The sequence below is a fragment of the Oncorhynchus tshawytscha genome, linkage group LG34 (genome assembly GCF_018296145.1).
Source record: "Oncorhynchus tshawytscha isolate Ot180627B linkage group LG34, Otsh_v2.0, whole genome shotgun sequence".
Lineage (NCBI taxonomy): Eukaryota > Metazoa > Chordata > Actinopteri > Salmoniformes > Salmonidae > Oncorhynchus > Oncorhynchus tshawytscha.
The window spans coordinates 1,844,601-1,867,249 of record NC_056462.1 but is presented as its reverse complement, the minus strand read 5'-3'; the positions used below and the strand labels follow the sequence as shown (position 1 = coordinate 1,867,249).

General features: G+C 44.6%; 1 protein-coding gene across 5 annotated transcripts in view; it reads right to left on the bottom strand.

Annotated features, from left to right (window-relative positions):
• tmem131l (transmembrane 131 like) overlaps nucleotides 1–22,649 on the bottom strand; it is a 91,432-nt gene that overhangs the window by 6,557 nt on the left and 62,226 nt on the right. For 2 of the 5 annotated variants that reach the window (XM_024398418.2, XM_024398421.2), the window contains 20 exons: nucleotides 20,632–20,737; nucleotides 20,245–20,389; nucleotides 19,731–19,904; nucleotides 17,668–17,737; nucleotides 17,414–17,531; nucleotides 17,147–17,216; nucleotides 16,791–16,900; nucleotides 16,327–16,396; nucleotides 14,234–14,358; nucleotides 13,597–13,739; nucleotides 12,085–12,271; nucleotides 11,421–11,606; nucleotides 11,067–11,213; nucleotides 8,291–8,912; nucleotides 7,996–8,111; nucleotides 7,188–7,354; nucleotides 6,043–6,249; nucleotides 1,098–1,176; nucleotides 598–713; nucleotides 128–260 (listed from right to left, as the gene is read on the bottom strand). In XM_024398418.2, coding sequence (XP_024254186.1) covers nucleotides 128–260; nucleotides 598–713; nucleotides 1,098–1,176; nucleotides 6,043–6,249; nucleotides 7,188–7,354; nucleotides 7,996–8,111; nucleotides 8,291–8,912; nucleotides 11,067–11,213; nucleotides 11,421–11,606; nucleotides 12,085–12,271; nucleotides 13,597–13,739; nucleotides 14,234–14,358; nucleotides 16,327–16,396; nucleotides 16,791–16,900; nucleotides 17,147–17,216; nucleotides 17,414–17,531; nucleotides 17,668–17,737; nucleotides 19,731–19,904; nucleotides 20,245–20,389; nucleotides 20,632–20,737 — 3,091 coding nt within the window. The remainder of the gene's footprint in view (nucleotides 1–127; nucleotides 261–597; nucleotides 714–1,097; nucleotides 1,177–6,042; nucleotides 6,250–7,187; nucleotides 7,355–7,995; nucleotides 8,112–8,290; nucleotides 8,913–11,066; nucleotides 11,214–11,420; nucleotides 11,607–12,084; nucleotides 12,272–13,596; nucleotides 13,740–14,233; nucleotides 14,359–16,326; nucleotides 16,397–16,790; nucleotides 16,901–17,146; nucleotides 17,217–17,413; nucleotides 17,532–17,667; nucleotides 17,738–19,730; nucleotides 19,905–20,244; nucleotides 20,390–20,631; nucleotides 20,738–22,649) is intronic. The other 3 variants (XM_024398420.2, XM_024398419.2, XM_024398422.2) reach the window with 3 other exon arrangements.

Sequence of the window (22,649 nt, the reverse complement as noted above, 5' to 3'; positions counted from 1 at the left end):
TGATTACTGTATAAAATAGCTGTATGATCGACATGGCCTGACAGACAATCAAAATGGCTTCCTAAGCTACAACATGACTGTACAAAAATACACAATTAGTACATTTCGTCTTGGCTTAGTGACGTACCCGTTGAAGGGTGCAGGTGCTGAGGCTTGAGGTACGTAGGGCACAGCCTCTGAGGTGTTGTACCTGAACTCATTGGTGAGGGGCACGGAGGGTGCCGACCACGTCTCCTCAGGCAAATAGTGGCCCGCCACATCTGAGAGAGAAGAGGGAAACAATTATGTTAGTGCGTTTCTAACAGGGAAAACTGTAACGCAGGCTTTATAGTAGGGTTGGAGAAAAAGCCTGCGTGCTTGGCTGTCCAGAAAGAGCATTGGCCATCCCCGATTTACGACACCAAACATTTACAGAAATCGCAATAATTTGCGAAACGCATTCAATGAATGACAAACACCACAATACCCTTACATGCTGATTTTACAGCACTTCCCTTTTTAAGGTCAACTTTCTATTTATAATAGACAATACATTTTACACACGGATTCTGATGTACATGTATGTCAACATTTATTGACTGAGCACTTCACACTCACCCATGGTTCTGTCCATGCGGGCTGCTACAGAAGCGAAGCTGGGGGCAAAGCTGGGGGGCACCGGGGCGGGCTCTGTTGGGCTTTGGCAAGGCTCCTTCCTGTACAGATTATTCATGCTGCACACCAGGGGACAGATATAGCACTTTGAGATTGTGTATAATGAAAAACACTTAAAAAATGTACATAAATAATCATTATTATTGGAACTTTGACTTCTCCATTAGGGTTTTTGTCATTAAGGACTTTTAGAATGATAGTACACCTCTTGAAACAGTAAGAGCGGTACAGTTGTTTAGAGTATGGCAGTGCTTGCCACACTACAGTTGTGGGTTGAACTGTAGTAGCTTAAAATAAAAGTCTGCTAAATGACCATAAGAGTACGTCTTCCAATCTATGTGGTTGCTGTGTGTGTGTGTATTTATCCGTCTGTGTGTGATTACATCAGTCAATGTGTGTGTGTGTGTGTGTGTGTGTGTGTGTGTGTGTGTGTGCCCGCGTACCTCTGGGCCTTGTAGGTGGAGTTCATGGTCTGGTAGCAGTCCCTCTCGGCTGGGTAGACGCCGTACTGCACGGAGTCCCCTGTGGACACAGACACACAGCTACAAACCACAACTCTGACCATGCTTTCTCATGAAAAACGTGGTAGTCCATAGATCCTTTTCTCTACCATATCAGTGCCAGAGAGGGGGAGAGTGTGAAAACACTGCAATACTTTTCCAGAATGGTATAAATCAAAATCAGATTGACTGAATTATAGCACATAAAACATTGTACTGGCACGGACAAATAACGAATGGAGGTGGCATTTGGGTGGGAATTCAGGTATTACATTTATTGTAAAATACCTTTCCCCCCCAGGTTTAAAAAAAATACTCTGTGATAAAATAAACAGTATTATGTGCATCATTTGCCTGGGTGTAATTTGCATTCATTAATACATTTTTATATAAAGGGGTGGAACAGGGCGACGACCGGCGAAAACATACTCTGTCTCTAGGCCAACCTGCGCTGTCTAGACAGCCTCATTAGTTATTCATTACGGTCGTCACGTTTTCTTGCATAATTCAACAAGTGTTCCGTGAGAAGGATAACCATGCGTTTTCAAAATCAAATGCTTGGCTCTAGATTACGCCCATCTATACATACTTACATCGTTTGCGAGATCAGACATTTTATCAGAGGTACCTTTAATTTCAGCGCCTCTAATTTGAAAACATTTGAACTAAATCCTAACTTCAAATGCACATACATCGAAAACTACCAAAATAAGACGTCTTTCTTGTGATGCAACTGTCGATACAGAGTGTTAAATCCCAGACGTAGTGTTAGCGCGTTTATAGAGGCAATGGAAAAACAATGTATTCCATTGGGCCCATTTCAGCCATTACCAGAGTGTGTTTGACAGGTCAATATAAACGTTTATGCGGTCCTCGTGTCAATGAGAATACACGAATGGCACTAGCAAGTGTGAGAAAGAGTCACCGGAGTAAGAGATTTAAATGACAAGTGGATTTTGCACCCCTCCAACCAAGGAGGGCCTACAGCAGCACCTAGATATTCTGCACAGATTCTGCCAGACTTGGGCCCTGACAGTAAATCTCAGTAAAAAACTAAATAAGTATTCCAAAAAAGGTCCAGTCGCCAGGACCGCAAATACAAATTCCATCTCGACACCGTTGCCCTAGAGCACACAAATAACAATACATACCTGGGCCTAAACATCAGCGCCACAGGTAACTTCCACAAAGCTGTGAAAGATCTGAGAGACAAGGCAAGAAGGGCATTCTATGCCATCAAAAGGAACATAAAATTCAACATACCAATTAGGATCTGACTAAAAATACTTGAATCAGTCATAGAGCCCATTGCCCTTTATGGTTATGAGGTCTGGGGTCTGCTCACCAACCAAGACTTCACAAAATGGGACAAACACCAAATTGAGACTCTGCAAAAATATCCTTTGTGTACAACGTAGAACACCAAATAATGCATGCAGAGCAGAATTAGGCCAATACCCACTAATTATCAAAATCCAGAAAAGAGCTGTTAAATTCTACAACAACCTAAAAGGAAGCAATTCCCAAACCTTCCATAACAAAGCTATCGCCTACAGAGAGATGAACCTGGAGAAGAGTCCCCTAAGCAAGCTGGTCTTGGGGCTCTGTTCACAAACACAAACACACCCCACAGAGCAGCACAATTAGACCCAACCAAATCATGAGAAAACAGAAAGAAAATTACTTCGACACCTTGGAAAGAATTACCAAAAAAACAGAGCAAACTAGAATGCTATTTGGCCCTAAACAGAGAGTACACAGTGGCAGAATACCTGACCACTGTGACTGACCCAAACTTAAGGAAAGCTTTGACTATGTACAGACTCAGTGAGCATAGCCTTGCTATTGAGAAAAGCTGCCATAGGCAGACATGACTCAAGAGAAGACAGGCTATGTGCACACTGCCTACAAAATGAAGTGGAAACTGAACTGCACTTCCTAACCTCCTGCCAAATGGATAACCATAGAGACATATTTCCCTCAGATTACACAGATCCACAAAGAATTTGAAAACAAATCCAATTTTGATAAACTCCCATATCTACTGGGTGAAATCCAACAGTGTGCCATCACAGCAACAAGATTTGTGACCTGTTGCCACAAGAAAAGGGCAACCAGTGAAGAACAAACACCATTGTAAATACAACTCATATTTATGCTTATTTATTTTCCCTTGCGTACTCCAACCATTTGCACATTGTTACAACACTGTATATATATATGACATTTGTAATGTGTTTATTGTTTTGAAACTTCTGTATGTGTAATGTTTACTGTTAATTTTTATTGTTTATTTCACTTTTGTATATTATCTACCTCACTTGCTTTGGCAATGTTAACACATGTTTCCCATGCCAATAAAGCCCCTTGAATTGACAGAGAGAGAGAGAGACAGAGAGAGAGAGAGCGGTAGACAGACAGACACAGAGAGCGGTAGACAGACAGACAGACAGAGAGAGAGACAGAGAGAGACAGAGAGAGACAGACACAGAGAGAGCGGTAGACAGACAGACAGAGCGAGAGCGGTAGACAGACAGAGAGACAGAGAGAGACAGACAGAGAGAGACAGAGAGAGAGACAGAGAGAGAGCGGTAGACAGAGACACAGAGCGGTAGACAGACAGACACAGAGAGCGGTAGACAGACAGACAGACAGAGAGAGAGCGGTAGACAGACAGAGAGAGACAGAGAGAGACAGAGAGAGACAGAGAGAGACAGAGAGAGACAGACACAGACAGACACAGAGAGAGCGGTAGACAGAGACACAGAGAGCGGTAGACAGACAGACACAGAGAGCGGTAGACAGACAGACAGAGAGAGGTAGACAGACAGACACAGAGAGCGGTAGACAGAGAGAGGTAGACAGAGAGAGAGGTAGACAGACAGAGCGGTAAGACAGCGGTAAGAGGGCGGTAAACAGAGAGAGCGGTAGACAGAGAGAGCGGTAGACAGAGAGAGAGCGGTAGACAGACAGACACAGAGAGAGCGGTAGACAGAGACACAGAGAGCGGTAGACAGACAGACACAGAGAGCGGTAGACAGACAGACACAGAGAGCGGTAGACAGACACAGAGAGGTAGACAGAGAGAGAGGGCGGTAAGACAGAGCGGTAAGACAGAGAGGGCGGTAAACAGAGAGAGCGGTAGACAGAGAGAGCGGTAGACAGAGAGAGAGCGACAGACAGACACAGAGAGAGCGGTAGACAGAGACACAGAGAGCGGTAGACAGACAGACACAGAGAGCGGTAGACAGACAGACACAGAGAGCGGTAGACAGACACAGAGAGGTAGACAGAGAGAGAGAGCGGTAGACAGAGCGGTAAGACAGAGAGGGCGGTAAACAGAGCGGTAGACAGAGAGAGAGCGGTAGACGGTAGACAGAGAGAGAGCGGTAGACAGAGAGAGAGCGGTAAGACAGAGAGAGAGCGGTAGACAGAGAGAGAGCGGTAGACAGAGAGAGACGGTAAGACAGAGAGAGAGCGGTAGACAGAGAGAGAGCGGTAGACAGAGAGAGAGCGGTAGACAGAGAGAGAGCGGTAGACAGAGAGAGAGCGGTAGACAGAGAGAGAGCAGTAGACAGAGAGAGAGAGAAAGAGAGAGAAAGAAAGAGCGAGAGAAAGAGAGACAGAACAGGTGAGGTGAAAGACGGATGCAACATTTCCATGTCTGATGAGGTGTACACTGAGGTGGATTCAGAGATGGGGAATTTGGGAATCTCAGCCCTAGCCGAGACAGACAAAGTCCCTCAGAGCCAAAGGACCTAACCTAACCCAGCACCATGGTGCTCTGTAGAGTCCTCAGTCCCACTTCCAACCCCCTCAGAGCTCCAGAGCCTAGGTCCGGACCTACTATTCTGGGGTGAAAGGAGGACATTTTGATGAGAAGCACCTGTGTGGGATGGAATGGAGACACATGGCTATGCTGACGATAGACAGCAGAACAGAGGAGAGAGAGAGAACTATTAGGAATAGTAAAAGGAGCAATATGTAGGGACCAGGGACAAAAACACATTCTCTAAAGTCAATCTGTGACCCTGTTCCTGTAGAGCTACCTTCCTGTAGGTTCACGCTCCAACCCCGGTGGGGCGGCAGCTAGCCTAGTGGACTAGGAGCGCTGGCCCATTGCTATTAACTAACCGGGGCACTAGACTAGGGTTAAGGTGAAAACCTACAGGACGGTAGCTCTCCTGGAACAGGGCTGGAGAGCCGTGCTCTATGGGCACGTTTCCTGATAAGAGCAGTGCAGTGGTCGCTACAGTAGCGAGAGAGGGGAGTGTGTATACCCCGAGTGTACAAAACATTAAGAACACCTTCCTAATATTAAGTCGAGGCTCCCTTTGCCCTCAGAACGACCTCAATTCGTCGGGCCATGGACTCGACAAGGTGTCGAAAGCATTCCACAGGGGCGCTGGGTCATGTTGACTCCAATACTTCCCACAGTTGGATGTCGTTTGAGTGGTGGACCATTCTTGATACACACGTGTGAAAAACCCAGCAGCGTTGCAGTTCTTGACACAAATCAGTGCGCCTGGCACCTACTACCATACGCCGTTCAAAGGCACTTCAATCTTTTGTCTTGCCCAGTCACCCTCCGAATGGCACACATACACAATCAATGTCTCAATTGTCTCAAAGCTTGAGAATCCATCTTTTACGCATCTCCTCCCCTTCATCTACACTGATTGAAGTGGATTTAACAAGTGACATCAATAAGGGATCATAGCTTTCACCTGGATTCACCTGGTCAGTCTGTCATGGAAAGAGCAGGTGTTCCTAATGTTTTGTATAGTGTCTAGATAAAAGTGTGCTTGTGTGCATGCGTTGTATATGGCACCGTGTGTGTGTTGTATATGTGTGTGTGAGTGGGTTTACTGCAGTAGTGGGTCCATACTTTTCCTGGCTGAGGTAGCGCAGTGGTGTGGGCGGTGGTGCGGAGTGCTGGGGTCCTTGTCTCCCTCAATGCTGCTGGCAGAGCTCCAGCTGCCCCAGCTGCCGCGGCTGGCCCGCACGCTGCCCGATGAGCTGCCCGAGTCTGAGCCCGACTCGCACGCCACACGCCGCTCCGCGCACTTCCGCCGTGGCCGCACCAGACACACGCCTAGAACAGGACGGAGGGCGAGAGATGTTGAGGACTGAGTAAAGCCTGTGGCCTAGCTGTAACACAAATACACTGCTCAAACCCTTCAATGCCCCATATCCACCCTTCCTACGGTCCTCCCTCTTGCCCATCTTCCCTTTTGTTTCCAGCTGTTGAAATAAAGTGTCGAGAAAGAGACGCTGAGGACTGTCCAATATTCAAAATAAAATGTCAAACTTTCACTCAGTCAGTTACGTCTTTAGCCATCACATTTAATTGGGAATTCCGGTGTTTCTGAAAATGTGACAAAACCGGATATGTACTGGAGTGTCTACCATGGCAATGTGTTGAAAAAGAGAAGGCACTGCGGCAGATACTTGGTCAGTCAGGTGTAAGTCTGCTTAGAGATGTCCAGAGCATCACAGACACAGCAGAGGGCTTTTAACATGATTGGTTTAGGTGAGGGGTAGGGTTGAACTTCGGTCAAGTTAGCCACAAACTGACAGCGACAGCCACACAGGTCACCAAGTGGTTGAGGGGTGTAAACCATAGATGTCGCAGCTTTTTGAATGTGTGTCTGTGTGTTGGTCAGTGTTTCCGTTATCCGCTAGCTGGCTTTTGGCCTATAAAATATGAAACCGCATGTGAAGTGACAAGTGTTTTCCGGCGAATTGCATTATGGAACAAACATCCGCGTGTAGCCCGCTGCCCCGCGTAGCCCGCTGCCTTGGGTACATTGCTGCGCTTATAACGTGTAGAAACAATAGAATATGTAAACCTTTCTACTGTGGGGGATAGTAGATTGACAGGCTAGTGATTCTGCGGTTGGTTACTTGTCTTCGCTGAGGAAATGTAATTTCTCAAATGTCGGGTCAATTAAAAAAGGTTTCTGGTCAAATGTCCCCCCGTCATATTTTCCTAACGGAAACCCTGGTGTGTATGTATGTACATGTACCCACCGTTCTGTTTGAGGGGGCTGTCGGGGCTGGGCTTCGGTGCGTCTGGTTTTCCTGTGGAGCAGCGGTTCCGAGTGCGGGTTCCGTTCATATTCTGTTGTTGTTCTCCCGTTCTCCACTCCGGTTCTCTCTCCTGCACTGACGTCACAACCACACTGTGTTCAGGTAGCCTGTGGGAACAGCGAAGACCAATGTCACTTTTCAATGTCGTTACATTTCATGCAGTGATCAACAGGGTTACAGACCTGAACGTTCTACTATAAACGGCTGCTGGGGGTAGCTAATTAACGGTTGTTTCTTCAATTTAAATCAACCCCAAATCAAAATATTCAAATTCACCAACTCACATCCTGCCCAGTTAGAAAGTATTAACATAAAGTACTTTTGGTCAATGAACAATGGCTGCGGTGTGAATCTGTGTGGGATGAAGAGGTTCACAACACAACCCAACCAAGCAGCACTGCGTGCATCCAGCCCGGAAGCCAGCCGCACCAATGTGTCGGAGGAAACACCTTGCACCTGGCGACCTGGTTAGCGTGCACTGCGCCTGGCCCGCCACAGGAGTCGCTAGTGCACGATGAGACAAGGACGACGCTAGGCCAATTGTGCATCGCCCCACAGACCTCCCGGTTGCGACAGTGTCTGGTGGCACAGCTAGCACTGGGATGCAGTGTCCTAGACCACTGCGCCACCCGGGAGGCCCTTCTCTATAGATTTTACAAACAGAATTCTGCACCAAACCCCTTGTCAAGACTAATTTCTAAGTGAGCACAGAGTCTATCATCTCTATCGATTTGAAGATGCCACGTACCCAGAAACCCGCTCTGTGTTCTTCTTACGACTCTTCTTTGCCTTGCTGTTCCCGGCTGGGACACCAGCCTCCGTCTTCTCTGCCTTCTTCCTCTGGATTTTACCATCCTCTCTGGTCTGGAGGGAGAGAGAAAGAGAGAAATATTCAATTCACATTTCCACCCTGTACTGAAGTACTTAGATTGCACAAAAAAAAAACATCTCTACAGAGCTAGAGTAAACAGGCTATAAGCATCAGAGCAAGCTATCAAATAAAACCAAGTAATAGCCAAATGATCACCCTGTCTCTCTCTCACCTCTAGCTCAGAGTTGTCCCTTTTCGCCGTCGTGTCCCTCTTCTCCACAAACTGTGAATGTGTACGGAGGCCGCACCCTTTCTCTGTCACGGGGCTGCACAGCAGGAGACCCGGTCGGGGGCCTGGGCCCATGGTGACATTGTCGGGGAAGCCGGCCTGCGTTTCCACGGGAAACATAACCAACGCCGGCCCTTTGCTGTCCTCCCGCTGGGCGGCGCTCTGTGGTGGGGCTTCCTTAAAGTGCTGTGTCGTTTTTTTAACGTCGATTTGACAGAGGAACGTGGGCTCGTTGTTGTTGCAGGCGTCCATGCACAGGTCGGGTTCCAGGGTTCCCAGGTCGGGCGTTAGGTCTAGTTCCCGCTCTTCCTCGGTCGCTGTGGCGGCCGCCGCCGCTGTAGCGTAGGAGCTGGTTTTGTACTTGCCATAGTAAACGGACACCTTGTGTTTCTTCTGCGGCTGGGAGGGGGTGGTGGAGGCACCCTTCTTGGAGGAGGAAGAGGAGGTGGAGAGGGGTTGGGGCCGGGGGGTGGAGCCGTTGGCCACTGCCGGGGAGCCACGCCCCTTTCCTTTGTCAGAGTTGTGGCAGGTGTCCACATATGTCTTGCAGCTGCCCTTCATTTTACTGGACATGGACAAAAACAAAAAAACTAGTTAGAGAGACTGTGTGTAAACCCATAACAATGCACAACAATCACCAGCTAATCAAATGGGTGACAAGCCTCATTTATAGAACAAAATCAGTTCAGATTTACGTAGATAACATACGGCTACTTTGACAACATTGTTGTACTGGAGTGTTATACCAAGAGTTAAATCAAGTACCACCGAAACATCTAACTTTAATAACGTTTTATATTGGCAACTAGAGGTCGACCAATTAGGATTTTTCAACGCCGATGCCGATTATTGGAGGACCAAAAAATGCTGATACCGATTAATCAGACGATTTTAAAAATATATATTTGTAATACTGACAATTACAGCAATGCGGAATGAACACTTACTTTACCTTATATATTACATAAATAAAATCAATTTAGTCTCAAATAAATTATTAAACATGTTCAATTTGGTTTAAATAATGCAAAAACAGTGTTGGAGAAGTAAAAGTGCAATATGTGCCATGTAAAAAAAAAGCTAACGTTCAAAGTTCCTTGCTCAGAACATGAGAACACATGAAAGCTGTTGGTTTCTTTTAACATGAGTCTTCAATTTTCCCAGTTAAGAAGTTTTAGGTTGCAGTTATTATAGGACTATTTCTCTCTATATCATTTGAATTTCATAGACCTTTGACTTTTGGATGTTCTGATAGACGGCACTATAATATTGCCAGCCTAATCTTGGGATTTGATAGGCTTGAAGTCATAAACCAATCTGTGCTTCGAGCATTGCGAAAAGCTGCTGGCAAACTGAGGAAAGCACGGTTTGAACGAATGCTTACGAGCCAGCTGCTGACTACCACCGCTCAGTCAGACTGCTCTATTAAATATCAAATCATAGACTTAATTATAATATAGTAATCACACAGAAATACGAGCCTTGGGTCATTAATATGGTCAAATCCGGAAACTATCATTTCGAAAACAAAACATTTATTCTTTCAGTGAAATACGGAACCCTAAGTCTAAAAATTGCTGTTACATTTCACAACCTTCAATGTTGTCATAATTTGGTAAAATTCTGGCAAATTAACTCGTCTTTGTTAGGAAGAAATGGTCTTCACACAGTTCACAACGAGCCAGGCGGCCCAAACGGCTGCATATACCCTGACTCTGCTTGCATAGAATGCAAGTGGCACAATTTCCCTAGTTAAAATAAATTCATGTTAGCAGGCAATATTAACTAATGCAGGTTAAAAAATATATACTTGTGTATTGACTTTAAGAAAGGCATTGATGTTTATGGTTAGCTACACATTGGTGCAACGACAGTGCTTTTTTAACAAATGCGCTTGTTAAATCATCACCTGTTTGGCGAAGTAGGCTGTGATTCGACGATAAATGAACAGGCACCGCATCGATTATATGCAACTAGTTATGATGACTCCTTGCTGTCCCCAGTCCACCTGGCCATGCTGCTGCTCCAGTTTCAACTTCCACCTGACTGTGCTGCTGCTCCAGTTTCAACTGTTCTGCCTTATTATTATTCGACCATGCTGGTCATTTATGAACATTTGAACATCTTGGCCATGTTCTGTTATAATCTCCACCCGGCACAGCCAGAAGAGGACTGGCCACCCCACATAGCCTGGTTCCTCTCTAGGTTTCTTCCTAGGTTTTGGCCTTTCTAAGGAGTTTTTCCTAGCCACCGTGCTTCTACACCTGCATTGCTTGCTGTTTGGGGTTTTAGGCTGGGTTTCTGTACAGCACTTTGAGATATCAGCTGATGTACGAAGGGCTATATAAATAAATTTGATTTTGATTTTTTTTAATACTAGTAATATCATTAACCACGTGTAGTTAACTAGTGATTATGTTAAGATTGATTGTTTTTTTATAAGTTTAATGCTAGCTAGCAACTTACCTTGGCTCCTTGATGCACTCGCGTAACAGGTGGTCAGCCTGCCACGCAGTCTCCTCGTGGAGTGCAATGCAATCGGCGTCCAAAAATGCAGATTACCGATTGTTATGAAAACTTGAAATCGGCCCTAACTTGAAATCGGCCCTAATTAATCGGTCAACCTCTATTGGCAACCATATAAAACTGTTGATTTTATGTAAAAAAAATATTTGATTGGAAACGGGTCTCTTGCAAAATATATTCCACAGAGTCTTACTTGACTCCATTGGGGGTGATGTTGACGGGGCCGTTGTCCCGGGACAGGGCAGAGTTGTGGATGCTCCGGGGGGTGGGGCTGGAGAACTGAGTCAGGATGTACTGGGCCTGGTGGAAAGCCATCAGACAAACACCCGCCAGGGAGAAGCTGAGAGGAGAGAGAAAGGATATGGCCGGTTATTCATTGGTGATACCAGTCCAAACAAATTGACAAAGTAGTAGGCACTGGTAATCTGGTTGGGGAGTCTTTCAACCTGAAACCTGGAATCATGAAGTTGTGTATGACATTGGCTTTTCATCACCCAAACTTGGCACTAAGTTGGTACTGGTCTATGCGTCTCAGGGTGGCACTGACCAGGTGAAGATGAGGGTGACCACCCAGAATGTCTCCTCCCAGCTGGGGCCGGGCACCACTTGGGCACAGAGGGGCAGCATGTGGTGGGGCAGCGTCACGTTGAGGGTGAAGGGGAACGATGAGCCGCGCGACGTCACCAGGGTCAGGTCCCGGATCACCCAGGACGACGTGAAGTCTGGAGTGAACCTGGAGGAGGGAGAAAGTGGGAGGTGGGGAGAGAGAAGGAGAAGGCAGAGTAAGAAAAGGAGAACGAGAGTGAGCGATTAAGGGGGAAAAGAGGAGGGTGAAAAGGAGGTGGGGGAGAGGGGAGACAACCAGAGGGGGAAGAAAGAGAGAGAAAATAGAAGTTGAGACAGTGGGGGGGAAAGGCGAGAAGGAGATGAGAGGTCAATGAGCGTTACAAATGTCAAAAAACTTGATCTTGATATGTCTCGTATCACAATAAATTATTTACTAAACAATACAAATGTCTGGATGTTTGCGTTTGGACAGAATACAAAAATGATCTATTTTTGATCTATTTTTCTTTCATTACTTTACTTCATGTACCCTTCACTTGAAAGTAACCTGACGCATGCACACTACTGCTGAGTTAATACAAAATATGTTGACATAAAAAAGGTTCAAGAACAATCTGCATCCATTATGCCGACATTTGACTCACGCAATCGTGATCTCGGAGGAGGAGTTGTGGTCCAGGCTGAAGGACCTGCACTGCAGCACCTCGAAGCCGAAGCCCTGGCACTTGTAGCCGTTGATGTTCATGGACGTGACCGTAAGGGGCAGCTCCCCGGCGTTCTCTACCTTGAAGCTCTTCCAGATGGCAAACAGAGGCTTGTTGGTGCGCAGGCCTGGGAGGTAGATGGGAGGAAGCATTTTATAAAGTAGCCAGACACATACTCTTAAGAACAGTAGAGCAAGACAAGTGCTGAGTCCCAAATGGCACCCTATTCTTTTTATGACACACTACTTTTGACCAGGGTCCCCTACTTTTGACCAAATACGTCACTATAAAGGGAATAGGGTGACATTTGGTATGTCACCAAGGATTAATTAGCCTTGGTAGGAGAACACACAAGATAAGGCACGCTTTATTGTCAGTTTAATAAAAAAATTAAATCTGCTTTGTGCCATTAAAAGGAGTTTATTAAAGGATATGACAGGTTGTACAGCAGAACTACCACCACTAATAGTAAGACAACGATTAAGTAGTTTCAAATTCAAGGGCCTTATAATAGACTAATGAATTGTATTTGTAATGCATTTAAAAATGGACAAACATCGAATAAGATCTAGCTACATACAGTACATACTGTATACTTAGGGCGGAGCGGTACAACGTATTTTACGATATACCGTTATTCAACACAGACCGAGACCCTCTTTTCCCGTCACTTGCGTTCACTTGTTGCGTTCACTTGTTGCTCCTCGACCAGGAGACACTTGCGTTCAGAGCAACTATGTTGATGACAACGATGCTGTTTTCACTTTGCTTCTTAATATAAATCCACTAGCATTCTATAATTACAGTTTGTGTTTCTTACATCTGCAGCTAGTTTCTTTTTTTCCAAACAGCTAGTTTTTTTTTTTAGCATATTGGGCTTAAATCTTGTTAGCCGCTAATGCTAATCGCTAGTTAGCTGGCTGGCTAGCTAGCTAATAAATGTACTGAGTCAGAGCAAACGTAATTAGCTATACAGCCTGATAATAACAGTGATGGTTTAGACCAAAATCAGCATGCTGTTTGTGCAACAGAGGAAAAAGAGGAATACGCAAAGCATGAATATCTTATAAGTAGCTAAGTGAAAACATTTAATGTAGTCCAAGATTATAGATCCCCATAGGAAACACATATCAACACTTTGGTTCCTACCCTGTCACAATAACTCCTCCCTGGCATTTTCATTTGTTGTCATGCCAAACAACACTGTACTCAGTGCCCACTATTATACTCTAACTATAGAATTAGAATAATCAGTTGTTCACCCAAGTGTTTTACACTAAATCGCAAGTCAAATCGCAATTGCAACATCTGATTAAAAATAAGGCCTAGATTGTTTGCCCTACGTGGCAGTGTGGAAATTATTTTAAATAAGTGCAGGAAATAGATTTTCATCTCAGTGAGAGAAAGGTGGATAAATGACAAATATTAAAATGAACACAGTGGTTGGCTCACCATCTCGGCACTCCATGAGGGTGGACTGAGGGACATTAAAGCGTAATGAGGCTCCGGGGCCCGGCAGCTTGCCCCCCACCCTCAGCAGCTCCTTGGCCCCATGACCCCGCACCATCACCATGTCAAACACTGTCAGATTGTTCCTGAGACAGAGAGAGAAACAAAGAGAAAGAGACAGAGTCAGACTGTCTCTAGACTCAGCTCCCCGACTCGTACTTCCTCGCGCACCAACAGTAGAGTGACAGACGACACTTGAAAATAATGGCAACTCGAGACTAGAGGGTCACCAATGCTGAGCGTCAACAAAACCGACAGCACATGGCACCATACTCAAATCTGGCAAACGTCATTAAAATACCTGGTGCCATCTAGCTTGGCTCCATTATTGACCAAAACAACCACAACGTGGAATATTATCACGCACAAAGCTACGTGTTTGCATTGTACTGCAATAACTACTGTAATATCAGTGCTCATATCAAGATCTTGCATGCACAAGAGACTACAACTACCAGTATGCAACAACTGGGGGGGGTACTGTTTATGTGGTAATTTTGCCTTTGTATGTACATGACAACATGAAAATCAGAAGACTATTCCTAAGAACGTGTCAAAATGTAGAGGCGTCATAGTGTACCTGATGAGTAGGATGGTGGTGGTGGGTTTGTGTTCGGAGGGGGTGAACACCACAGCCACCTCCCTGCTCTCCCACGGCTGGAGGAGGAGACGCAGCACTCCCTCTCCCCTCACACTCTCACTGCCCTGTAGACAACACACAGGTTCATATATCACTGCATGAGCACACTTTATATATAGCGAGAATTATTCAACTGCGCTCTCCTGGACAGCTGAAACACGTGTGGGGTTGTCTGTATCAGGCATATCAAGAGTAGGAGTGCTGATCTAGGATCAGGTCTTGTCTGTCCATTTTGATCTAAAAGGGCTGAGACGCTTGATACATACAGCCCCCACTGGCTTTCATTCTCTACTAATCATGGACCGATTCAGACCTGGGACACCAAAGCCAATGATTAAAGACTGCATTGGTTTCCCATAACTAGAGCAGTGTTTCTCAATCCATTCCTGGGGGTCAGAACTAACTTGGATTCCCTAGGAGTGGATTGAGAAAATCTGAGCTGGAGTTTCAAAAGGACGGAATGACTAAAGCACATGCATCAAAATGCAATAAGGACCAAAGAATAACGCAATAAAAAGACAGCAAATGCTCCATGTTCGCTGCAAAGTCGGTGAATTAGCCAGCTACCCACCGTAGGTCAATAAAATAGCACACTTGGGAGCAGTAAACAATGAGCTCTCAAAAATGTCCTGTCATTTCATTGGAATCCATTGATATGGGGTGAAATTTCCCCTAGATACAGAACTAGGATCAGCTTCCCCTCCGCCATTCCTAACCTTAACAATTAAATGGGGGAAAGTGTAGACGCTGATCTTGGGATTGGAATTGCCAGGGACCTCACGAAACAATATTATCACGATACACAATACTGTGAAGTGCATTTGGAAAGTATTCAGACCCCTTCCCTATTTCCACAACTTGTTATGTTACAGCCTTATTCTAAAATGGACAGAGATTATTCCCCCCCATCAATCTACACACAATACCCCATAATGACAAAGTGAAAAGATTTTCTTTAAATTTGAGCAAATAAAATAAAGAAAAAGAAAACCTTATTTACATAAGTTTCCATTGATCATCTTTGAGATGTTTCTAGTCCACCTGTGGTAAATTCAATTGATAAACGGAGCAAAGTACAGAGAGATCCTTGATAAAAACCTGCTCCAGAGCACTCAGGACCTCAGACTGGGGTGAAGGTGCACCTTCCAATAGGACAACGACCCCGATCCCTAAGCACACAGCCAAGACAAAGCAGGAACGGCTTTGGGACAAGTCTCTGAATGTCTCTGAGTGGCCCAGCCAGAGCCCGGACGTGAACCTGATGGAACATCTCCAGAGAGACCTGAAAACAGCTGTGCTGCGACGCTCCCCATCCAACCTGACAGAGCTTGAGAGGGTCTGCAGAGAAGGGAGAAACTCCCCAAATACACGTGCTCCAAGCTTGTAGTGTCATACTCAAAAAGACTCAAGGCTGTAATTTCTGCCAGGTGCTTCAACGTACTGAGTAAAGGTTCTGAAGACTTATGGAAATGTGATCAGCTTTGATTTTTTTTACATTTGCAAACATAAAAAAAAAAGTTTGCTTTGTCATTATGGGGTATTGTCTGTAGATTGATGAGGAACAAACGTATTTAATACATTTTCGAATAAAGGGGGCAACGTAACAAAATGTGGAAAAAGTAAAGGCGTCTGAATACTTTCTGAATGCACCCTATATGTATCACGACTGTATTGAGATTCGATACTGTGATTTTATTGTGATGTTCGATGTTCCAAAGCTCACGTGTTTGCTGCAGAGAAACGAGAAAGCCATGAGAAAACACGTTTTTTTTAAAAGATGGAAAACAAGCTATAGGATGAGATATGCCAGAGTGTTGGTGCAGGTACAGCCGACTAGCATTAGTTTACATTAACTACCTAGCAACTTATATATATATATATATATATATATATATAAAAAAAAAAAATCGCTATACTCTAATGTATTTCCCCCCCATCCCTGCCCTACACCTAATACATTACAGCAGCCCCAGTCCCATAGGCAGACAGTGGAACAGACAAACTACATTTCCCAGAATGCACAGCATCCTTACCTTGTGCTCTGCATGCAGCAGAGTGAACTCTGTAGTGCTGATGTTGACAGAGAGGGGGCTGATATTGAACCTGGAGAAACAGGGGAGAGAGGAGGCCAAACAGTGAGACGCCTCATCAATAACACCTACAAGGGACACTCAGAGCTAACGGGTACTAAACGGCAATGTTCAAGGGGCAGTTCTGTCTAAAATCAACAAATATTTGTATGAACTGTCCATTTAAGGAGTGGGAAACTAACGCGAAGGAATGTGTTACAATGGTCTGAAGTGACTTCCCATTCCTTCCTCTGCGCTGATCTCAAAATGCACTATAGGTGAAAGCAATATGGTTCAGTTGTTTCACTTCAGTGCAGATGAAGGAAAGGAGATGAGGAGAGGAAGCCACTATAGATTATTGAGACACACCCAAGGGAGTGCATCTCCTGTGCAACTAACGTTGAGAGGTGGTGTCCTTGGGTTCGTACCATTTGGTGAGGAGGTCAAGGGCTTCCAGGGGAGCTGGGTACAGGGAGAGGGCTCTGATCTCCACACACACCACAGAGGAGGAGGGGTTATTCAGAGTCAGCAGCTTAACCTGGGGGAAAGATCAAAGTTCAAAAGATGTATTGACAATTGTATTTGGTTTCCATGGCTCACAGCTGGACACATAACATAACGGGACATTGCAATAGTAAAGCATACTAATGTTAAAAGTGTAGATGGTAGAGTTACATTTTTATTCATTTTTACAAATATCTCAAATCCTCCAACTGCTGCAGGTGAATTGTTGACTACAGAGCTATTCAACTATTAGTGTGTGATAAAAACATGTTTGGGTTACCTTGCTTTCATTGACAGGGACAGCACCAAAGTCTAGAGGGGATGAGGTCTCTGCTGGTAGTCTTGGCCACCTTTAGTGAACAGAAGAAAATGGGAACTGTAAGTGTAATGTGTGTGTGGCCCACCACCATTATAAGTGATATGTGATTATAAGTGTAACGAGTGACTAGATAATGTATAAGTCACTGAGGGTAGGAAAAATGTTGTGTGTGTGTACGAGTGACCAGACATAGAGTAAAGGAGGGAAGTGAACAGCCGTGTGTCTCACCTGCAAGGCAGCTGGTCTTTGCGGATTTGCCAGCGAGAGCAGAGCTCCGAGGCCAGTCTGCTGTCCAGCATCCAGGAGGAGGAGTCTGGGAGGAGAGAGCGCTGCCACTGGACACGACCTGGAAACACCCATACAACACAGCCTGAGTGGACCACACACCTGCACACATATCAGTCAAACACACCCTGTACCAACAGCAGAGACCAATGACTCATGCATGCATGCCACAAAACGTGCGCACACACACGTCTCACCTGCTTCTGACAGTCTGAGAGGACATAGTCGGCCACACTCCCCCTCTGCTTCAAACACAACATTACCCTGCTGGAGAGGGAACACACAAACACACTCCATTATTTTTGGCTGAATGAATGTCAGATCAATATAATGCCGTTTAACCATTTGTTAGCTTGAACACACATGCGCACACACACACACACACACACACACACCCACGCGGAAAGGATTCAGACCCCTTAACTTTTTCCACATTTTGTTGCGTTACAGCCTTATTCTAAAATTGATTCAATTGTTTTTTCCCCTCATCAAGCTAATACTCTATAATGACATAGAAAAAAAAAAAATTTCAGAAATGTTTGCAAATGAAGATTTTTTTTTTTTTAACAACTGAAATTTGACATAAGTATTCAGACCCTTTACTCACTATTTCGATTGGGTTCGAGTCTGGGCTCCGGCTGGGCCTCTCCTGTATTGCACCTTCACCCCAGTCTAAGGTCCTGACCGCTCTGGAGCAGGTTTTCATCAAGGATCTCTGTACTTTGCTCAGTTCTTCTTTCCCTCGATCCTGACTCGTCTCCCAGCCCCTGCAAAACATCCCCATAGCATGATGCTGCCAACACCATGCTTCACCATAGGGATGGTGCCAGACTTCATCCAGACGTGACGCTTTACATTCAGGGCCAAGAGTTCAATGTTGTTTTCAACAGACCAGAGAATCTGGTTTCTCCTGGTCAGAGTCCTTTAGAAGCCTTTTGTCAAACTCCAAGCGGAGTGGCTTCCACCTGGCCACTCCCATAAAGGCCTGATTGGTAGAGTGCTGCAGATATTGTTGTCCTTCTGGAAGGTTCTCCCATCTCTGTCAGAGTGACCATCGGGTTCTTGGTCACCTCCCTGACCAAGGCCCATCTCCCCCGATTGCTCAGTTTGGCCTGGCAACCAGCTCTAGAAAGAGTCTTGATGGTTACAAACTTCTTCCATTTAAGAATGGAAGGCCACTGAAGAATGATGGAGGCCACTGTGTTCTTGAGGACCTTCAATGGTGCAGAAATGATTTGGTACCCTTCCCCAGATCTGTGCCTCGACACAATCCTGTCTCAGAGCTCTACGGACAACTCCTTCGATCTCATGGCTTGATTTTGCTCTGACATGCACTGTCAACTGTGAGACCTTATATAGACAGGTGTGTGCTTTTCCAAATCATGTCCAATTAAGTCAATTTACCACAGGTGGACTCCAATCAAGTCGTAGAAACATCTCAATGATGATCAATGGAAACAGGATGCACCTGAGCTCAATTTCGAGTCTCATTAGCAAAGGGTCTGAATACTTATGTAAATAAGGCCTTTACATTTTTTTTTTCCATTCGCAAACATTCCTAAAATCCTGTTTTCGATATGTAATTATGGGGTAGTGTGTGTAGATTGAGGAAAACAATGTATTTAATCCATTTTAGAATAAGGTTGTAACGTAACATTTGGAAAAAGTGAAGGGGTCTGAATACCTTCCGAATGCACTGCGTGCGTGCGCGCACACACACACACACACACAATATCAGAACAAAGGCGTGAGTGAGCAGATGTTAAACATTAGTGTAGAGATCATAACAACAGACAGTAATAGTGTAAAGTGTGGTTATTCAGGACTGTAGTAGTATGTAATAGACAGTTGTCTATGGCAGTGTTTCTCAGACCGGAGGCGTTTATCCACAAGGTATCTCAGCATATGAGTGCTGATCTAGGATCTGTCCATAAAATCGTATTCATTATGATCTAAAAGGCTAAACTGATCCTAGATCAGCACTGCTACTCTTTGTGGACACGGGCCCTGGAGTCCGAAAGTGGTGCACATCTTTGTTTTTGGCCTAGCACTAAACACCCGATTACACTAACAAACTCCTCATCAATCCTTTGATTAGTGGAATCAGGTGTGTATTGCTAGGGCAGAAACAAAAAATGTGCACTCCTGGTCTATCGAGAGTATGGCGGAGTGTGTATGCAGACAGTCCCTGGGAGTATTACCTTGGCAAGGGTGGAGTGTACATTATGTGTGTGCAGACTGGCGTCATTGGTAGTATTACCTTGGCCAGGGTGGAGTGAAAGTAGAGGGGTAGTTTCAGGGCCAGACCCAAGCCAGTGGTCAGGGAGAGGGTGGATAGCAGGTTTAGGGGCAGGCTCCTGTTGAGGAGCTTCAGGGAGAGGAGCCGCCAGCAGCCACCCTGGGGCACTGACACTGCCCCGCTGAAGTTGACCACCTTGACGCACGGGGGACAGACGGTCCAGGAGATTCAACTATAACTACGCAGATCTCGTTCTCTCATATTTGAACTAGAGACTGATTTCAACCTGGGAAACCAGGCCTGTGAAACTTTGAGACTGAATTGTGCACCTGTACCAATATGTATAAAGAAACCAAGGCAATTTTACTTTTGCACATAGCTTTCGGGCTGAACTTTGACATTTCTATTGACCTTAAGCAAAAAATTCTGGTCGAACTCATAAAAATGTCAACGGAATTCATGGAACCACATTTGTATGACGTAGCCATCTTCTGAGATGCCCAGCGCAACTACAAAAGAAGACCACCACCCCTACCTTCAGTAAGCCCTGGGACTCCGGGGAGAGGGTGGCGTCCTGGACGGCGAGGGGGAAGTGGAGGGTGTTGGTCAGCCACAGGTCCACGTGGTCGGCCCCTCTCTGCCTCAGTCTCACCTGAAAGAGACTAGACAGCTCCAACCCCCTGGAGAGAAGAGGGACAACCATTGAAACGTGCTCTGGAGGAGTGAGGGGAACTCTTGTCTCTTAAATTGTGCTGATAACGTAACACAGATTCACCACATTTTCTAGCGGTTTTTTTGTTATCTGGATTTTATACTTTGTAAATACAAACTGAAAACGGAACATAAACGTCATCTTACACACCTTGAGGGCAGAAAATACAGTCAAAATCTCCTTTTGAGCAGAGTATCTGTATGGTCTTACCTGTGTGTGATGTGGAAGCCAGGGAAAGTGTTCACTGTGTGATTCCCCAGGACCTGTAGGCTAATATGACTGGAGCATCTTCTACCCTGACCTGGCAGAGACCCTGCTGAACACAGTCGACATTGGATTTTAAAAGTAGGAGGTTCCTCTCTGTAAATAAGTTACGTTCCAGCTAATACAGGGCAGTCGTATTTTTCATAGTGATAGAAGCTAAATGCATATCTAGAATGGAATTAAAAGTATATGTGCCTTCGGAAAGTACTCATAGCCCTTGACTTATTATACACTGTGTTACAGCCAAAATGTATGAAATAATCAATTATATTGTCTTGAGTCAATAAGTATTCAACCCCTTTGTTATGGCATGCCTAGTCAAGTTCAGGAGTACATATTTGCTTAACAAGTCACTTAATAATTTGCAGGGACTCACTGTGTGTGCAATAAAAGTGTTTAAAATTATTTTTGAATAACTACCTCATCTCTGTACCCCCCACCTACAATTATCTGTAAGGTCCCTCAGTCGAGCAGTGAATTTCAAACACAGATTAAACCACAAAGACCAGGGAGGTTTTCCAATGTCTCTCAAAGCAGGGGACCAATTGGTAAGCAAACATTGAATATCCCTTTGAGCATGGTGAAATTATTAATTACACTTTGGATGGTGTATTAATACACCCAGTCACTACTGTAACTCAGTTGCCGGAGAGGAAGGAAACCACTCCGGCATTTCACAATGAGACCAATAAGAACCCCAGAGTAGAGGTGTCATAATACCCATAAAACAAAGTGGTCAAACAGGGAAATGGTCCCAATAATTTCTTCTGCCATCCATATTTCCAATAGGGGATTTTAAAAACACTTCAAATAAGGTCTGTGTTGTGTAGACTAACCCTGGTGAAATGTTTTCATAACCACGTAAATCTCTTTTTGACAAGATGGCTAATCAATATATTTCTCTCTATTTACTCCGTCTAAGCCGCTAATTAGCCAAAAAGTAGACGTAATGCAAATCTACAAATCAAGCTCCTGCATGTCATCTCTAGCTGACACCATTGCTAACATGTATCGTGTCAAATTAAAAAACTTACACAAGACAGCTCACAGAATTGTCCATTTCAAGAAATGTTGCAAATTTATTCATTACTACATTTCGTAAACAGATAGTTAATCCAGATTCTTACCTTTGCCTCGATTCGGCAGTCTTGTCCAGATCATCATGGTATTTATTTTTATTATTATGATAGCATTAGCAAACTCTCTAATTAGAGTTTCATTTTTAGGGGGTAAATACAGGTGAATATATTGATAAAAGTCACCTTGTCCTAGAGAGATTTAAACAGAAAACATCACATCTGGGTAGGCCAACATGAAACACAGCCCTCACGTTAAGTGTTTCTAAAATCTCTGATGGGAAAAATGTGTGGTGGAAAAACGATTGGAACCATTTCCCTGTTTGACTGCTAGGTTTAATGGTTATTATGACTCATACTGTGGTACTCTATGGTGACTTTAAAAACATTAGAGTGAAATGGTTGTAATAGGAGAAAACTAAGGATGGATCAACAACATTGCAGTTACTCCACAATACTAACCTAATTGACAAAGTGAAAAGGAAGCCTGTAAAGAATACAAATATTCCAAAACATGCATCCTGTTTGTAACAAGGCACTAATGTAATACTGCAACAACAACAAAAATATGGCAAAGCAATAAACTTTTTGTCCTGAATAGAAAGCGTTACGTTTAGGGCCAATCCAATACAGTAGTACTGTGTACCACTCTCCATGTTTTCAAGCATAGTGTTGGATGCATCATGTTATGGGTATGCTTGTAATTGCTAAAGACTGGAGAGTTTTTCAGGATATAAAAATAAATGGAACGGGAGCTAAGCACAGGCAAAACCCTCTAGGAAAACCTGGTTCAGTCTGCTTTCCACCAGACACAGAGATTAATTCACCTTACAGCAGGATAATAACCTAAAACACAAGGAATAATCTACAATGGAGTTGCTTACCATG